This window comes from Ambystoma mexicanum, chromosome 3q (genome assembly GCF_040938575.1).
Source record: "Ambystoma mexicanum isolate Mex_15411 chromosome 3q, UKY_AmexF1_1, whole genome shotgun sequence".
NCBI classification, from domain to species: Eukaryota; Metazoa; Chordata; class Amphibia; order Caudata; family Ambystomatidae; genus Ambystoma; species Ambystoma mexicanum.
Genome location: NC_090926.1, coordinates 34,248,412 through 34,268,686, shown reverse-complemented (window position 1 = coordinate 34,268,686; position 20,275 = coordinate 34,248,412). Strand labels below are relative to the sequence as shown.

General features: G+C 42.6%; 1 protein-coding gene across 1 annotated transcript in view; it reads left to right on the top strand.

Annotated features, from left to right (window-relative positions):
* IFT27 (intraflagellar transport 27) overlaps positions 1-15,059 on the top strand; it is a 67,091-nt gene extending 52,032 nt beyond the window's left edge. The window contains exons 5-7 of the mRNA XM_069652999.1: positions 10,637-10,754; positions 14,200-14,309; positions 14,939-15,059. Of these exons, the coding sequence (XP_069509100.1) occupies positions 10,637-10,754; positions 14,200-14,309; positions 14,939-15,037 (327 nt within the window). The 3' untranslated portion in view covers positions 15,038-15,059. The remainder of the gene's footprint in view (positions 1-10,636; positions 10,755-14,199; positions 14,310-14,938) is intronic.
* Positions 15,060-20,275: the final 5,216 nt, after the last annotated feature.

Sequence of the window (20,275 nt, the reverse complement as noted above, 5' to 3'; positions counted from 1 at the left end):
TTTAAGTGTTCTGAAACTGGTAACTGAACAGTCCTCCTCCTCATCTAAGGCCAAAAACAAAACACCCATTTTTACATTTGACCCTAAAACGTACTTCATTGCCATGTTTTCCCAGGTGCTTCTTGCAGTCGGATGCCAGTCTTTTGGATTGCATTTAATCTACATTTTTTGTGTCTGGGCACGCGTGCATGCATTTCTAATCTAAATGTCCATAGCAAATCATTGTTCAAGATTTTCTTCAAGCAGTTATGATGTACTTCTCTTCTTTCAATTCAACAATTTCATTTCTGTCAACAAATGGTACCATCATGTGGTGTATCGATCCTAACCCTGGTGGATTCGCATACTTGAAATCAAAGTGTGGCCAGCATATGTCTTTTATGCCATCATGGAAAAATGTCCAGGTTCGACTGGTCAATCTGTAGGCTTTCGGATCATCCAAGACATTCATGGAGCTTAGAATGTATAGCTTTTATATTTATAATGTTACGATCATGGCCTCGGCTATAGGTCGCCAAATTAATCTAGAGACCACAGCAAAAAACAAACAATATCTTTAAGTGATTGAAAACAGCAATGTGTTACATTGGGTTGTGTCACAATTCCAAGAAGATGTAGTCAAACGGATCAAATCTTCATGGACTTTCAAATATCTGCCTCCCCGCACCCCACAGACACAGGGTCTCTTGCTTGTTAAGTTCCAGCTGCCAATATACAAACATCTGAAGAACCGAGCACATTCTCTCAGCCAAACGCCTGCCAATCAACATCCCGAGACAACCGTAAACAATTCCACTTGCTGACTGAATTCAGCAGAAAGCGGCACCATGGTGTGATACTAACTGGTTGTAGAAGTCTTTGAAGTGACTGAATGGCTTGTTTGGTTGCAGTTTACTCCTGGTCAGCCATGTGACATTTTGATTACATTCTGAACTGCATGTTCATGTTCGATAAATAGCTTTAAAGATTTCACATTCTGGCCCATTAACTGCCATCTTCTCATATTTTGTGTCTGGATTGTAAAATGCAGAAGAGTCGATAAAAGAATACCAAAAGACTGCCTACCTTGTATCCTGCCACATCTCCCATACACACTTCCTGACCACAGGGTATAAAGTAGTCTTTGACTTTAAAATCGAATCACTGCTCAAATATCTACTGCGAACCCACCTCCTATTCACAACAGAGATTTCGTACAAGCACAAATGGTAACCTGGTATTTTTAAAAGGTTATTTGCATGGTAACTTTGCTCCTCTTCGTTCCTTTGGTCCCCTTAAAGAAGAAAAGACAGAAAAACAAATTTAAGTTTGTTTAGAATGTGATTTCTATGGTACATAATAGAAGTACTGGGCGGACATTGTCTGCATCTGGGCACAGATGAAAAAAGAATGCAATATCCGCTACCTAGAAAGAAAAACCTTACAAATCCAGACAAAAAACGTTATGAGGTGAATTTCCATTTTTTTGTTAAAGGTTATGAAGGAATTGAAGGAGCGAAGTTGTGGTGGGAAATTATTCCAGAGGCGAGGACTCAGAACAGAAAAACATCTGTCCCCTCCAGTTGAGTAGCGAGTACAGAGATGTGCAGCAGGTTTTGACTAGTAGATGGGCTTGCAGTCAAATGTGGCTTTATTTTCGAACAGAGGTCTTTAGGTACCAATCCATGGATGCATTTACAAATGGGACAGTTTTCAAAGTTATCCATTGAGAGATTGGCAACCAGTGCAGAGAACGTCTGACATGGGAACAGGAGATCTTAAAACGTTTACGCAATATCCTAACTGACACATTTTGTATGGTTTGAAAATGACTGCACAAATAGCTTGGCAGTCCAGCATAGGAAGCATAGGGAGCATTGGCATAATCAAGTTGAGAGTTAGCCAGGTTACCCACCACCAAGAAGTGGGTGGTATGTGATGAAATGAAAAGGGTATGACTCAGTATTCGTAGACAATAAAAGGAGAATCTGGTAACCTCTTTAGTTTGATTAGTTGGCTTCATTTCAGGGTCCCAGAAACACCTAGATTCTTTTTATCATAACAAATTTACAGGGCAGATGAAACGTAGGCGATAAGGGCCATCTCGGAAGATCTTTCAAAAGGTGAATAGGAGCCAGCAGCATAGTCTGCTGGATTTAATTGAAGTTTATTGTTATTCAACCAGAGTTTAATCTCAGAGAGGAATGACATAAGTGGGAAAAGTTCTCTTGAGAACCAGAGACCTTGAGAAACTATTGCAATCTGCATATGAATGGGAATTATTACACAAAGAAAAGAAGGGCCACCACAGTTTCTGGGGTTACTTGTAAGAGCCGGCGCTCTAGCTTGTGCATTGCCATAGACAAGGGAGTACAATCTAGATCAGGGGTCTGCAACCTTTGGCTCTCCAGATGTCTTGGACTACAATTCCCATGATATCTGGCTATTGACTATGCTGGTTAGGGATGAATGAAGTTGTAGTCCAAAACATCTGGACTAGGGTTGCAGACCCCTGATCTAGATCAATGATGTGAGGTCAATAAGTATTGCTCCCTGCAAAGCATATTTATTATGTTTCAATTTCCACTTTGCTGCCTGTCCCGCGTTATTTATTGACTAATGTATGAGACTTATCCACCAATTTCCGTTTATCTTCACTCTCAACATGTTGCACTAAAAGCATAATTTGTGGTCACTTTCATTTTGTGCTTTTCACATAGGTCAAGTCTCTAATATTGCTATATGAATGTCCAGTCTAAAGAGAGGTCAATTTATTTGCTGATTTCTTAGCTGTGAGATTTTATCTTGCCCCTTTTTATTTTCTCTAACACAACTGGAACCAGGGACATTGAGTGCTCACAGCACCTTCAGACACTTCTCTTGAAGTGCAGGTATTCCACTGCAGGTTACTTTGTGAGTTGGGTGGATCAATGAAAGGCCCTTCATTTGACAGCTGCATATCATTGGTATTTCTCCGGATTGTGCTTAGCCTGCTTGCAATGTACTTGCCAATTTGCTTGTGTCACATTGGCAAACTGGGACATCCTGTTCTTTCACAGAACCATCCAACACTTCCCAGGGTGTGCAGGTATGACACTCACTGTTGCTTACTTGCACCTGATGTTGCATCAATCTGAAATTCCACTAAATATTGTCATGCCCATGTTCAGTGGCCTGAATTGGAGTTAAACCCTGCTGCGGTGCCGTGTCACAATGTCTTTCTCAGCTGCCAGTATCAACCGAAGAGGTAACCAATTGCCAAGGCGATGAACAACTCACACAGGTTATACCTTCACAAGATTTCCATGTTTCACAGTTTCACTGATTGCATCACAGCCACCCGATTTATCCCTTTTCGACTCTACAGAAGAGCTTCAATACATTACAGGTGGTAAATGCATAGATCCAAACTACGCCATGTCTAGTATCGAGGGAATTACTACCCCAATTGAGGCTGAAGAAAGTGAATTGCCAAACGAATTGAATCTGAATATATTGTGTTTGAGTGCTTCCTGGTTGATGCCTTAAAAATTCTGAAATGCACCACGTTAGGCTGCGGTGAACCATTGATTGATTTTAAAAGAAATCTAATTCGGACAATCTTGACAATTCAAGGTACCTGTGGGGGATGAACACTAAAGCCTTTTGTGCTCTGATCAATCACGGTTTCAGACTCTTGCATCAGGCAATCTGCTAAGAGCTTTCGCAATGTTATTTAGCGGGTCGAGATTCTCAAAACGCTCTAGATTGTATACGTTTCTGGGTCTAGAATTTATGTGCAAGAACTCGTACAACAAATGCTATAGAAAATACCTCTTAGCTGCAGTACATGAAGCCTGGCATCAAAATAAGGCAGCATTGGACTATGCTCTTGTTGGAAACCTGCTTTGGTCGTCAGGGGATGAAGAGTGTGACGGTCCTGGATTTAGTGTTAGGTATTGCACATTTCAACTCCAGAACTTGAGCACTAAACACATTGTAAGCTCTGTTGTGTTCCAGCTCACAATGTGCTTTCTCTGTTGCAGTGGAGAAGCATGGTTTTGCTAAAACTCAATCCAGAGGTTTGCAAGTCAGACCCATAGACACCGACGGGCATTGGCCATGGGGGACAGGTCCCCACAGATCCGTGACCCATTCTATGCTTCACATGTGTCCAAGTCTATTGCCAAGAAAGAAAATGCTGCCTGGAAGGAAAGGTTGTGAAGGATTGCTAAAATATTAAGCGGTAAAAAAAAACATAAGGCTGTTAAATGGATAGATGAAATTACATCATTATTCAACACTGTTACTTTATCAGTTTAAAATTGTTACATCAGTCTTGCAGGTTGCATCCAGGGATTTTGTTTTTGGTTTTCCTTCTCAAGAAGCAATCTTGGCTATCCAGAATGCTTTTACTCATTTTTTATAATCACTGCTTTACCGCAGCTCTGTGGTTTTAAATACCTTTTTGTATTTAATAAATGGCATTCTTTGTTTCTTGAGATGGACTAAAATGACTAAAGTTAGATACTTCTAGTGGCACCTAGCACCTCAATTGAAAACGAAACCTCGAATTCTCATTTCAAGATGCTTCTCATTCAACCACAACTTCAGTACATCCTTGGTGCAATCAACAGCAGAACATTTGTGTATTCTAGAGTGTCATGGCAGTTAACTTTTGTGTATTGCTTCTCCCGTTAAAATCCCAATGATATCTCCTTTCGCTCTTCCGCTCTTCCTCTCCCCTGCTAATCTGCCTGCTTTGGCACCGGGCACCTGGTTACGCCCTGATTTCGGGCCCAGAACCCTGCCCACCCAGCCACACACCTGCACTGCCTCCTGGCAACCCTTGCACTTGGGTCTGTATCTGCTTCCCTACAGTCCCCTTCCTGCACTTATTAGACACCTGTTGTCTACACCTTATTCTTGCACTTGCCACCTGCTGGCCACACTACCTGTTGCTGTTCTATCACGTGTTTCAGCACCTTCCACTCCTCCCCTGCCCTTCCCCTTCCCCCTCCCCTGTACTTGCACGTTCTCAATGTCACTGTGCCTAGTAAGATCATTGTTTTTGTCCTCCCTTGTTTCCCTTGCCTCGTCGCACTCTGAAACACTTGTGTATGGGCGCAATACAAATAAAATATATCATATCTTTATAGACAGCAAGAACGTAAAGCTCCATATGAAACAAGCTCACCCTGCAAAACCAGATTCATCAACTTCTAAATACTGCACCTATAACTTTAACCTGGCGTTCAGTTTCACACCTCAATCTCCTTCCAATTGTCAGTGTATTTAGCCTAATAGAGCCTTGGGAGTATGATGGCTGTAACTCCTTGTACACCAGCCTTCATACCATTCAAAATAAAGCATGCAGCCTTCGTTAGCATGTGAAACCCCACCACAATACATTGCCTGCCATTTTACAACTTCATTGGCTGCAGTTATTCTCCGGCTCCAATTAAATGTCATCCTCCTTTCTCAGAAGGTGATCATTGACTGGGATTCAACTCACCTACAAACCCCCATCTAGACTGCTGATCATGCAGACATCTTGGGTGATCTCATTCTGTGTTGCTTGCAGTGGGAACATTTTCCAAGCGGCACCTGAGATGAGGCCGGTTGGCAGGTCAACCCCTCTCCAGTGGAACTCTACCTAACAAACATCAAGGAAAACAAACAAACATGCAGGACAGTCCATGCAAATGAATTGGACATAAGGAAAGTTAATGTATATTCCAAAAAGGCTAGTAGGGTAGATGCATAGAAAGTGGACTACTATCTGATCTATAGGAGGCTCATGGCACTTGCAGGCGAAACATGAATCTGTTACGTATATGCAGCTCAGAGATTGCTATATGTTCTCAAATTTCTATGTGTTGTTTCTTCTATTAAATTGTGATTTTTCTATTTGCTAGCTAGTAAGCACATGTTGAGCAACCAGTTCCCTATACTAGTACTTTCCAGAGTTTTCCAGAGAAGCAGGCGTATCATTTTTCACACCGAAGTGTGATCTCCATATAAACTCCTTGTCATCTCAGCATGCACCTTTCATGATCTCCTCAATTAAATGGATGATTTGCATGTTTTTCTGTGTGAAATTTCCCATCCTAGCACCATTTCTCCCTATCGAAACTCCAGACGAGATAAAAGTAGTTTACATCCACAGAACAAGTTGGTAAGGTTGGCATTGTTAACTTTAGACCCAAAACTAGTGTGATCATGTTTTAATCCAAATTTGAATAGCTTCAAACGTGAACCGTATACTTAAATCATTGCTTTCTGCAAGTTCTCTTCTGAGGTGATTTCTTGATTTCCTCAACACAATATAATATGTCTTAAAACCCTCTCCTTTTCAGCAGAAAAAAAGTTAACTCATTTCTGGACATCTAAAGTTCCTTCTCAAGATAACTACATATTTCCACACACGTGAGCAATGTTTGGTTGTCCCTTCCAAAAAGAATGACAACTCTTCCTCTGGTGGATACTATCCTATATTTCTCATAGATAAGAACTTGTTCTGGTCATGTTCTTCGGAGACTTAATGTTTAATGCATCCAGCAGAAACCTGTGGCTTTCCAGAAACCTGTCGCTGTTTCACAACTGTCATATGCTTCACCCTTCATTGTGGTCTGTATATGTTGCCTCAGTCATCCATTATTTTGGTTCCTCAGCCAGCTGGGAACGTGGGAGAGGGGTATGCCAGAGTAAGAAAAAAGTATCTTTATTGTAATTCTGGTACTGTTGTCTTTGCTTTTCCTTCTTCACAACAGCCACTCTATCACCCTGATCGTTTGTATGTGCTGCAACCTTCAATAGGAAGATAAACCTAGAAAGCTAGGCTTGTCAGTTGGTTATACACTGACACAAGTGTTTGATCGTGTGCCCCCCCCCTTTTACCTTTTTAAATGTCTCTTTGACAGTATTTCTCTGACCTGTCTGCCGAATCAGGAGATGGGGAGGAGGATGAGCAAGGTTTAGAATATCGGAATCGCATAAGGGGCAGTTTGCATGACTTCTCTTCAATTTGCTAACCTTTTAAGAACTGATTTCAGTATTTCAATGCCATATGTGTTCACGCTTTACAAACTACACTACCATACCATGGCCTATGCTGTGCTATGCTGTGCTATGTCCTGCAGCCATGACTTTACTCTTGACTGCATAGTCTTACTTTACGTCTTGCAGTAAACTCCTCAAGGTTAGTTTAGTTAATTCCTCTTTTGTCCTCTGCCTGTAGAGCTGGGATTCTAAAACATATTTTTTTGCTGCATTCTCATATTTGTTTACAAACTCATTTATGACGAAGATGCTACTACCTGTGAACATAATAAAGTCAGTTATGGTTCTATAAATTGATTTGATCTTCCCAAGGGTTCCCACCAGAGGCGTCCTGTTGGCCCCATAGCCTACTGATTTCAGAAATTGTGTTTTCTGGTTATCGACCATGTGCTAGAATCCTGATGTCAATTGCAAATTATCATATTCTAACGAGTGGCTGATTTGAAATCAATGAATTGCAGCACATCAAACTGATGCCGGTTTCTTGTTGCACTCTGTGGGTTAGCTCCTGAACGAGCACCCATTATCCAATTTTACCCCAGGTTGCCTATCGATCGGCCGGTTACCAAACCAGTGTGCCTATCTGATTTCATTCATAGGTTTGTTCTGCTTTATAACTGTATAATTATTCAACTCCCAACTCTGTTGGACAGAGCTATGTTCTACATGGTGCTGCTGCATATGCCGTCATGTGTCCACCCCGGAGTACAGAAGTAGTATAGCCAAATCCATGGATGCCGTGTATATTAATATTTACCATTCGGATGTCCCCGAATATATTAAACTGATACTTTTGTAGATTTAAAAGCCCCGCTCTGCAACAGTTCTAACCACCCATGCCCTCAAGCATCTCTTCTGGGGTTTGTGCTCTCTGACAACACCAGGCTACAGATCAATAATTCGAAGCAAAGTGACAAATAATGTTTATAATATCTATGCAATCATACCGGTCAGCCAGTTGTACCGGCCCTGCCGCAGGCACGCCACCAGCCCCTAGCTTGGTTGGGCTTAAGCGATCCCACATTGAGGAAGTTGCAGGCAAGAAGGCAGCACTCAACCGTGACTCTGAGCCCGGGGCACTGATCGAAAAGGGCCGATCCTGTGTGAGAGCAGAGTATTTATGATTAAATAATCTTCAACACAGCAGCAGTAGCAAACCTACAGTGGCAGAGGACAAAAGCCTGCCCAGGCGATAGCAATATTTCCCTAAAATGAAGCCAAAGGCGTAACTGATGAGCTCAGCTTTTAGATAGCCAAAGGCTCCAACTATTAGCATCTCTTTGTAAAACTAAATATTCTCTTAATTGGGATGAAAGATGGAGCTGATGGGCAACTGGAAAGCATACAGCTAGCCTCCGGGGCTCAGAGGAAGGGGTGTTTTTAATGGGTCCACTCACAACCAACTTTCAAATTTATCATCCAGCCTCCCCGCCCAAAAAAACATTAGGACTGGATTCGTCCCTGCCCACCGACGAAGAGCGCACCGAACCCTAGGGTGCTAATGGCAATGAAATACTTCATTTTTGCCGCACTTATTTGCTCTCTGTGACCAACAAGCTTGGTGCAATTACAACCGGCTCTCCAAAAATTTAACCAAAGAGCTGAAATAGCCCTCCTTTCTTTTTGTCATAATGGCCCGATGCAGTGGAAAAGAAGAGGCACTGGAAAGACACTAATTTTATTTTATATTGTAACGTAATGTGGAGCAGGTAGTGATCGAGAGGGGAAGTCCTCATAGTTGCCCTATGTTGTTACAGTACGTTTTATGTCGTGCAACTTGGTGGTTTTAAATTTCAATCCCATTGCTTTGTAACTGTTGTATGTATACAAAAGAAGAAGAAATGTTGCGTTGAGGATATGTTCATTCAATATTATACTTCTGTTAGCTGAAGGGGTATGGGGGTTATCTTTCTCGTTGGTCGAAATAGTGTCTCAATTCCTCCACTATGTGGAATGTTACAAAACCGATTCTTACTGTAATATAATTGTTAATGCTGTATTTGAATCATATTGGAAAAAGAATGTGGCTTAAACCAGTAGATGAAGCATGTGTTCTGAACTTTGCTTTGTCTCGAAGCATGGACATTGCAACCCTCCCATTCACATTCTAGACCCGAGCAGTTATTTCTCCTTGCACATTCCTAACATTAACCTCCTAGTAAAAAAAGATTAGTCATACCTTTTTTTTAAAATATATATAGGGCATAGGGCATTGATTATCTTACACAATTCTAAGGTGTTCATGTCTTGTGCTTTTCTTTGTCTCATTAGATCTATATTCCAGGCCTGACTACTATTTAAATTCCTTCTGTCAACAAAGATATCCACTCAATATTTGAAAGGTTATTTCATCTCCCAAAACGCCTGTAGCCTATGAGATTATTGTCCCCTCTGTTGTCATAACATGCATATTCTAGACATGAAAACATTTTAATTGTTTTAAATCATGTCTCGAAACATAGACATTAGAGACAATCTTCCTATTCATTGCTCTTGCCTCATAGCATGCTCTATAGACATAATAAAGGGTATTTTATGCCTCGAGCATTCTTTTTGTATCCTAAGCTAGGATTCTAGACTAAAGTAATACATGGTCCTGACTGTCTTAACCCGTGAGCTTTTCAAGGCACCCAGTTCAATTTCATGATGCTCTGTCCAGTTACTGTGTCTTCAGGACATTATTTGCACACCATTTGACACCAGCGACATACACTGGGAGACCCGCAGTCCCCCACCCATCCCATGCCTGCCAGGCCACATCTAGTATCCAGATTTTTGCAATACCTTTCTTCATTTGACAAGCATCCATAATCCCCATCTAACTGCACACTGCCTGGACATGCTCTGTTAACTAGGGTCTATGAGGGTGCATCCACCCTTGCTTTTCCTGACCCTGTTTTCCCAAATCGGCTGTTTTTTCACTCTCTTTCTCACTCTCCCCCCGTAAAGGTTGGAGGGGAGGATTCTGAAGGGGTGCACCGCCTCCACCCCAACATCCATTTATGATTAGTTTTGTTCTTTTCAATAACCGTGCAGAATACAATTTCATGACATTACATCTAAGCGGTTACAATAGGGGATGTAAAATTCGCCTTTTAATTGTGCTCTTATCATTTAGAAACATGCTGAATGGTAGCCTTCTACATTTACGCATTTCTCGTCTACTGCGTAGAATTGGGTGTCTTATGATTTTCTTTTCAGGCCCAAGACTATCGGAGCCAATTTCCTTGGTTGCCTAGTTAAGTGACTGTGTTGAATGAATCTGGTATGGTATTGTCCTTGTCTAATCAAGGTGCTGTGAATCCGGTTCCCTACTCAATTAGCAATACTAGAGTTTTCCTTGTAAATTATTTCATACATTCATCCACCCATGATGTAAGGTTACAAGGCCTCTAGTTGCAGGCACCTGACGGGTCCAGTGAAATGTCTTCTGGGCTCCAACATCTTGTGTAGTTTTTTCTGTATTCAGGATAAACACACCAGTGAGCCATTTCTACAGGTAACCCCTTTTTCTGGCACGCTCGCTTCTAGGGACCTTCACATTGGCTTGGCATTGTTAAAACAAAGCACCCTACCCTGTTTAAGATGTCTGTAATACCTCAACCTTTCCTTACAGTGGGAGCAGCCGGATGTCTTTTGTCTCGTCTTTGACATCACCAGTGAGCAATCCTTCAACAGTTGCACAAAGTGGCTTGAAAGGGCAAGAGCACAGAGACCCTACACCCATCTTCCAGGTTAGTTTAAACTGCAGTATCCTCTTATGTTGGGCCTCCTGGTGCTCTTATTTTTATCATGTTTTTTCCAGAATTTTCCCAGATTTGCGATGCATGTTTGAGCTGATCTTCGAGAGACCAGCTTCATTCCTTTGGGTGGTGTCTGATGGCAAAGAATGCATGCCCGTGTGCCAATTGCAGCATTTTGTATGTTTTCTCATGTAACAATAACTCATTGTGCATTGTTACACTTGACTCTACGAAACCGCCATCTTAATCTATGCACGGTCACTGCTCTCACAAACACTGCCGTACCCACTTCTCTGACACTCGGGGATACTATTTGATTTGCCCTTTTTTGATGTTGAACGCTCTTGATATCTGGCACCTTTAGTGTTTTCTACCATCCCTTCATGATCTTGAAACAATGGTTAAGGCCTTTTGTAGTTTGTAATGCCTCATTTCTATAAACATTTTGTTTTTCTCACTTTTTTACCTTTATTATTTAATGAAGTTCCATCTGTCCTTGAGCATTTGAGAATTTGATTTATCCATGACGTGACTCCTCATTTGCATATATTTTTATTTTTGTGCACGCATATATTGCTTTGCCAGCATTATTTTTCAATCATTGCCCTGTTTTATATTTTTATTTTCGAGTAGCTGAATGTTTTTTTGGTGTCCATTTATTTTGTTTAACACAATCTGATTGTTCCAGGAAAATAGGCATCACACAGGTTTCAGGAAAGCATGTCTTATGCACATTATCACTGAACAACGTCCACATGTGAATCTTAAATTGGGTAGCACCAACATAAGTGGAGCTAGTCTTCCTAGTCACTTGGCAGCAGCCGAGGAGGGGACATCAAAGTTTTGCTTCCTGTTAATCATTTTTGTTTTAGTTCTACTCCAAAGTAGTTAAATTTGTTTAACATGAAGCCTAGCATTGTAAAACATGAAAATAAAGCCTAGGGCCTTCCTCCAAAGCAGAGCCCTCATCCAATCCACGCCAGCTGGATAGCTTTCTAGGGAGTGGCCATCGTTGGTAAAATTCCATGGCTCCCTCGTCGCCATATCTTCAAATCTCCTGATTCTTCTTTCATAGTTGGGACCGATAGGTCCATCAGTTTATCTGACCTCATTGTCAGAGGTGTTTCACACGCCTTGGTCATGTTTTAGGTGCAATTTGCAGAATCTTTCGAGCTGCCAAGAGTTGTATAGCATAATATAAAATATTATATAGTATAATCTATACTTGGAATGATAAAGGCATTAATGAGGGTGGAAATGTGCCTAGCATTAGGCCAATATCCTTCACCCTCCGATGCACCTAGTGCTACCTGTACAGTAAACAGAAGAAGATAGGCTATTGAAATACCTCTGGACTTCCCCCTGTGAACTCCCAAAAAACGACTAAAAGTGCAAGATTGAAATAAATGCTTCAGTTTGACTTGTTGGACAAACTTCACAAACCCCCGAAACAAAATATGCACATTTAGGAAAGCAGAGGTTCAATGCACTTGCATTAATCTCGAAAAAAAATAAAATCCAACACAGGTGTTGTGCTCAACCCCTGAAGCAGTATCACCTATTAGTTTCTTGAAAAGTGTTATCACCAAGACCAGTAGTAGCAACATTGCAGGTCAAAAACAGGGATCTCAAACGCTGTTTCTCCGTAGATATATTTGAAGTGACTTGCATCCATAAGAGGTTCTCTCCCTGCATTATAAAAAAAAATCATTTATAAGAAGATATATCTGAAGGCGACTGAGGGAAATATTGGTCTACAAGGACAATTAAAAACAGCAACTCGGTATCCCTCATCTTGTACAAATTATCACCCAGGCCCCTACATTTTGCTGGGAAGACAAAATTCAAGAAGTTGCCCCTAGACAAATACAGGTTGGATGACTTGCTTGAGTTGCCTCTAAGAATGCGATTACCAGCTATCCTGTGTCTGTTAACTTGAGTGTAAGGGCCCTGGGCAGTCTAACGCCAACACGTGTAGCTCCTACAGAGGCGCTGTGTCATGTATCTGCTTGCTGCTCAGGACTTCTTCCTTCTTTTCACTGGCCGGGCACCCTCAAGTGTTGATACCAGCAGGACTGTTCGCTTAGGTAACATTGTTTGCTACCGAGGGATGCAGTCACACGGGCGGTTCACCAGAGAAAAACATTTAGTGCTTAGTGTTGTAGAATCCTTCTCTTATGACTAAGGATAGTCTTGAGTATGTCAGTTTATAATGTGCCTTGTGTAGCACTTTGGACACATCTACAAGTAATGGTAAAAAATATCATATTGCAACGAAAATTAAGGAGCGTCGGAATATCATAATGCCAGAACTTTGCCAGGAAAGTCAATGCAGAGGGTGTACTTTTTCATGATATAATGAAAGACTAAGAGAAGAGTGTACGGAGAGGCAGGGAGCTCAGTTGTTTAGGAACATTCAAAGCAAAGTATTTGAAGTTATACGGGGTGCAGCAGATTCATCAGGATTTAAGAGTGTACCCAGCGAGATGGGGCATGAGCTTGTAAAAGAGAAGAAAATGGGGCTGGGAAAGACAATACAAACATTAAAAACAGTACACAGGAAGCAATATTGGGGTCAGGAAGCAACGCCAGCAAAGCGACATGAGGCTAGATAAGATATCTCAAAGATGAGTAGCAAAATAAGAAAACCAGCGGCATTGAAAATGGTCCCAAATTGGCAGAGAGAGCTGGCAGGGAGCCAAAAAGAAGGGAGGTGGAGGAGTCGAGACTAGAAGCCATTAGGATGCAAATAAAGGAATTTTGTACTTTGGAAAAGTGATCAGAGTAAATATTTTGCTTATGTTTGTTAATTGGTACGGAGTGACTAAAGTGCTGTGGAACACATTTTGATAAAGAAGGGGGAGCACACAGTTCTTCAATTTGTCCCTGCTCGTAAGTTACGAACCTTGGATTACTTGTGCCTTTGCCTGAGCAGTGGGATGAAGCATAAAGGACACTTCTGCTTCCCCCAGCAGATCTATGCATCTCAGTCTGTCTTGAATTATTTTCATTGGGATTGAGATGTTGGAATCTTTACACTTTCAAAAAACAGAGTCTATATATATTCATTTACGATTGTTGGGATGGGATGAGCTATATGCACTTAAACCTGGATCCTAAGTACACAACAACCCCTAAATGAAATTGCATGGAGAGGAATGCTTGCTTGCAAACGTAAGCATTCTTCTCTGTGTAATTTACCTTTTTTCCATATGGCCTCCACTCTACAGTCAAGGATTTACACCTAGGCTATGTGTTCCGGTGGGGAAGCTGAAAATATGATGAGACTGCCTATGAGTGCAAGGTGTGATGTATCCATCAAGGGATTCCTACGTGTTCACTTACATGCTGTCTTCTCATTGCCACCCATCTCTTTAAGTGTGCAGTCTATTCATGCAGTTATTTTCCACCCTGAGAATCTCATCTTCCTCCGTAGGGGTGCTGGTCGGCAACAAGTCAGACCTTGATGGTCGAAGAGTTGTAGAACGGCAGCATGCAGAGCAGTGGGCAGTCCAGCATGGTATGGAGTATATGGAGACTTCTGCGGTGAGTATTCCTGAGGAAGCCCACCCGCCAGCATCACACGGATAGATCTTGTAAAGATATTGCACAGTCAATCATGGAGTCTGTCTGCCTCTCCCTTAGATTTTTTCAGATGGTTCCATCAACATCCCCTCGTCATGGAAAAAACCTTATCCCTTTTTGTTTTGACTTAGGCTCTTTGTCTTAATTTACTTAATGTCACCTCATTTCACCATTTCATTCTGTTCCTGCTTTTCAAATGGACCAGTCTCATATGGCCCTCTTTTATTCTGTCACTCTCTACTTAACTCTGATAAATAAAGAGCATTTCATTGCGCCAGCTCGAAGAAATAACCCTCCCATCCCTCTTAGCTTGCATTAGTGTCATTCATCCAGGTTTTTTTATTTTACCACAACTAATTGGTTAACCCCAACAGTCTCGTGGAGACAGTCTGATGCACTTTGCAGATCTCTCTTAAACTACCAACTTGGATATAGAAGACAAATTAAACCCACTGTACCCATTAAAATAGCCCATTTTACTTCCTAGTACAAAGGTGCTTTCTCTCCAGCTTTGACATTTTCCACTTCCTCTAAAGAATTGACAGGCAGCCTATCTCGTCTCTGCTGACTATTTCATTGTTCTTTTACAGAAGGAGATGGAGAACTACGACTCCCCCTTTCGCAGCCTTGCCCGCAGCTTCCATCGTCTCTACCTGGAGTGGGTGGATTCCCTGCATAGTGTCATTTAATAAAAAATCATGCTTCAACTTTGATCTTTCCTCCTGATAGTTTGCGAACAATGTGGACTTTTTACCTTTTTCAATCGATAAAATAGACTTGACGAGGTGGTAAGTGGGGCATCACTTATTTGTTGCCATCCAGTCATCTGGATTCTTGCCCTCCGCGATGGAAGTATGGCCTGTTAAGCAAATTGCTCAATTAAGTGCATTTCTCTACAAACCAGCCTACCTCTCTGTGGAAATAATTATTTTTTAACTGTCACAGATAGGTACATCACTCCACAACCACAGCATATCCCTCCCCGTTGAAGTAATGTATGCATACCTTTGTTGAATCATGCTTGATGTATTGAAACCTGTTATTTTGAATAGTGGAGGTTTCACGATGGAGGATATTGGTGGAATGCATGGTAAGACCCTACTCCTTGGTGACCTTAATCTAGGCTTCAAGAACGAGGCTGATGAAAACACCTCCTCCTGAGCTTTCTCCCTTGCAGCCTTAGGCTTTATGCAATTAATCCTTAGCCTTAGACTCTCCAAATGCAGCATTTTGGATTGACTTGCCAAGCTCAATTGTAACGCTTTAGTGATCTTTAACTTGCAAGATCCATGGGCAGATCACAACATCATCTTATTCTCCATACCCGTGACAAATCCTGCCCCCATAACGGCCTCACCCCTACTGCCCACAATGACCCAGAGCTCTGGCAAATTAACTAAAGATCACAAGCTTCCTGTGCAGGAGGAACTTTTTCACTCTTGATCTCATGTTAGTAACCATGACTAGTTGGCAGACACGTACAACCAAATCCTCACACTTGCTTTGAGCACTACAGCTACACTTGCACCACACAAAGCTAAACCTGCCCTGCATCTCAACTCATGGTTTACAGCCGATGTCAAAGCTCTCCGCCTTAAAAAACAGGCGGCTGAAACAAAATAGAGAAACACCCCCCACAAGCACAACAAAGCGTTCTTTGGCACCTTAGCCAATGAATATAAACAGGCCATACTACAAGCAAAAAGCTCTATGTTCAATGATTGTATTGCAAGTGACAACTCTCTCTTCTTAATTCTATGTGAGCTTGAATCCCCTTCTCCATCACCAAAGATAATCCCTGGTGCCCTCTTAAAGAAAATGTACTCGCTCCAGAAAAAGATTGTAACAAAAAAAGATGCACTCAGCAAAGTCACCTCTGGTCGACTCAACACATTGTCTACGGTATCCTGGCATAACCCACCCCTATTTATATTCAAACCAGTTTCAGAAACTTCAGGTCATACAAATCATCAAAGGTGTTAAGCCTTCCTGTTCCTAAGGGGGTTTTCAGCCCAGCCTCTGTGATCAAGGACTGCACAGAGGCCCTCTCTCCCTTCATTGCTACTCTCATTAACACCTTTTTTACCACCTGCTTTGTCACATCTAGTCTAAAGGACACCTGGGTCCTTCTTCTGCTAAAAAAAAAAAAAAAGCGTCCATCCCCACCAACTACCACCCAATCACCACTTTGTCCTTCCACCTTCAAATATTGGATCGGGTGGCTTAACTTCAGATCTAGGTCTCCCTTGAATCCAATTACCTACTTGGCCTTTAGCAATCTGGATTTAAACCTGCCACCTGGCAATGGTACTGAAACTGCACTGCTGGGCTTAAAAAAAAAACATCTTGATGCGATCAAAGACGCCAGTAATTCTGCCCTCCTCTCTCTTCTAGACTTGTCCGCAGCCTTTGACCTAGTCGACCATCAAATTCTTTGCCAACACCTGGCATCTGCAGTGCATTTTTCCATGGAAGCTATAGCGTGGATCTCCTCCTTTCTGACAGAACATACCAGGAGAGTCTTCGCGGACAATGCTTCGGCCCCATCAGCACCTGCCGCTTGCGGCGTGCCCCAAGCTTCATGTGTCCTCCCCGACCCTCTACAATATTTTCACAAAACCATTATTCAACCGCCTCGATGACATGGGCATCTCCTACACGAACTATGATGATGACACACAGATCCTCCTCCCACTAACAGGAAACTACACCACTGACTCCAACACCCTGCACACTGTCTACCAAACTATCCAAGCCTGGCTCTCCTCTGCTTTAACGACGACAAGACGGAAATCCTGGTCTGCGCTGAACAATACTCGGCAGGTTACGCCACGATAACAAAACCTTCACAATCAATGGCATCACTATCCCCAGTCTCCACTGTTGTCAAGACCATGTGAGTTCACTTGGATGCCACCCTATCGCTTACACTGCAGGTCAGTGCTATTTCATCTTCTGCTGCTTACACAACTAAGCATATCAATGCCAGTAGACGTTTCCTGTCTGCAGAGAGCTGCCTCTCCATTGCCCGGGCGCTTAATGGCTCCTAACTGGATAATTGTAACGCTCTCTTTGCTGGCACCTCCACCCGAAACCTTAAACTCCAGGTTATTCAGAACAATGGACTGAGGGTTGCAGTTAACATCCCCAGGAGGGAACACATCTCTGAGGCATGAAGAAATGCTCACTGGCTACCTATATGCGAGCATATTATCTTCAAAACATAAGCCGTAACCCATAAATGCCTTTCACACCCCCAGCTGCCTCTCTAACAAACTCAAAAAATGGCATTCCTCAAGACCCAGCCGCTCCACCCATGCCCACCGACTCATTCCTAGATTCATAGTCGAGAGAACCGGAGGGCTAAGCCTCCCGGTCATTGCCTCCAAGAACTAGAACTCGCTACCATCTACACTACGATCAGAACAATCCTACTGGGTCTTCCGAAAACATGTTAAGACACTGTTATTCTCTCAAGTACTGACACAGTTTTGATTTACTCTCCTGTGTCTCTATTCTTCTTTTATCCTGTACCTGCTGTGCTAATTCTGTAACCAGCGTCTTGATGCCCCCGTGCTTAGAGCACTTAATAAATGCAAAATACATCTAAAAGCAATAGAAAATAGTGAGCAGCATGCAGCAGTTGGACTGCGGAATGCGAGAGGGTTTTGGAGTGTGGTAGAGGAGTGACTGTTGAGGAACAGATTCAGCAGGGCATCTCGATGTGTGTGGCTACCTTGGGCTCCTTTGCATGAATACTGTAACTTTATCTTTTCCTCATAATAAACTTCTGTGGATGCACCCACCTCTGTAGTTGTATATAGTTTCGTTTGCACCCAGGGTTACTGACGGCAGGAGACCTTCTTTTAGGAAATGTCTTTAGATGTTAGAGCTCTTCATGAACAGATGATTTTTGGGGATACTTTGCGGTATGTGCGGGCGGAAGGTTAGACCGCTCCTTTTCACGTGTGATGGCGTGAGTAAACTATTTTTTTGTTTCTTTACTGACCTGGCCTAGCGGTGTTGACAGAAGTTTGCATGCAACCCATAGCAACATGGGCAGGGCAACCTGTTTGGGTGCCCCAGTATCACTGGAGCCTTTGACACAAGATCTATTGACTGCCTACATTCTGCTCGATTGCTGTAAAACGCTGTATTGCATGCTTGGAGAATTAAGACTGCAAAACCTGTGATGTCAACACGCTTGCATTTAAGAATGCTACTTGCTTGCACTGGGTTGCATTTAGCGCTGGGGGGCGCTAGGTGCTGCAGACAAACGGAGAGCTATACAAGAGGGGGTTGTATTCTCTTCCTGTCGGCTCAACCTCTGCTATGCGCTCGCATGAGCTTTTTTAGGCAACTCCATTTTGCGCTATTTCTACCCCTAATAGTTCCTTCTGCAGTGGGCTTTCATCTTCCTCTGCTTTTACAGGGATGCTGCTCTGCAGGGGACACAAGAACCAGAGAAACTCCAAACTAGCGACCTGACAATAACGTGTCAATATCTCAAAACTGGGATGCACCCGCTGGCAGTGGTGTGGGACTGATTGGTAGGCTTGCTTCAATAGTAGAGCACACAAACACATTCTCTGGTTGAGATCGGAGTGAGCCTTATAGTGTAGTCTTCTGGGGCGAAACTAAGCTGAACTTTCACAGGAGGTGTTAATGTATCGAATGATGGGCGGTGGGAAGGTGGTACGTTCAGGGACATTGTGGGGGGGAGGGCAGCAAATTGACATGCATTATGCCCGATTCCTGTTGCCCCACAGGAATGCTTGTGGGATGTGGGAACTAGTGTTAAATTCACAGCCAATGGTGCACGTGCTTTGATTGTACCTGCTTGCATGGTATTGGTGTGGTTGCAATATGGTACATGGCTGGCTTTGTTAGTTGGTAGTTCGTGGTGCATAACCAACTGCATTGTACCATGATCCCATGGAAGAATCAGTAGTGCCTGCAGTTGCAGTGTCTTTTATGTGTCAGTGGGCAGTCAGGAGGGAGGTTGAATGTATATGCAGTGTACCCTGACTTGGCCTTCCCTAGCCTAACGCCACATTTTGACGCACACCTCCATCAGCAAACCACAGGTTGCAAAATGGAGCGTAAAGCACTCGTAAACAAATGCCTACACTAAATTTCCCTAAACTTCTCACTAACCCACCACAGCTCCACTAACAACATTCTCTGTACTCCAAACGCCACTCTGACAGACACCCCAGACAACAAAACCATATGCTTTAGCAACCTGGAGCACACATTAAATGCTCTAGACAAGTCCCAAAATATATAAAACACATGACATCTTTTCATATCTCCACACATCAACAGTGCAGTCATGCATCAAAGCATCCTTGCCTGGCTCCTGTGTCAGTCTCCAACCTCGCCACATCCAGATCTCCAAGAAACTGTGAAAAAGGGAGAAAGTCTGCTATGTAGCATAACCTGCCATAGCAAAGAGCTTCACTCCTTCTCAACGGCCTAGGCAACTTTGGTGATTGGCAGCAACGGGGCAGGAAATTAATATCAGTCTGCTATGCTTATATAATCTATGCCGCAGTGACTGGCTAGTTATATATAAGCCTGTGAAATTGAGGGATATGGGAACAATTGCACAATTCTAGATGACGGCCTCTGGAGGAGTACGAGGAGACACCACGTTGTCCCTTCTACTGGGCAATCTGCCTAACGCAGTCTTTTTGTAAAAGTGTGAACTTAGTGATTTCTGGGGACTCCATGTTTTGCAGTTCAGTCACAGTGAGATTAATATACCCTGGACAAACGTGGTTAAGAAGTAAACCTGCGATTGTAACCCACGCAGCAATTTCGGACTTCATATGATCTCTACTTGGTGCAACAATTTAAGTTTGAGTTTTCAAGCACTTCAATAATACTGTAGTATAGAGATTAATTGCAAAAATACACAAGTT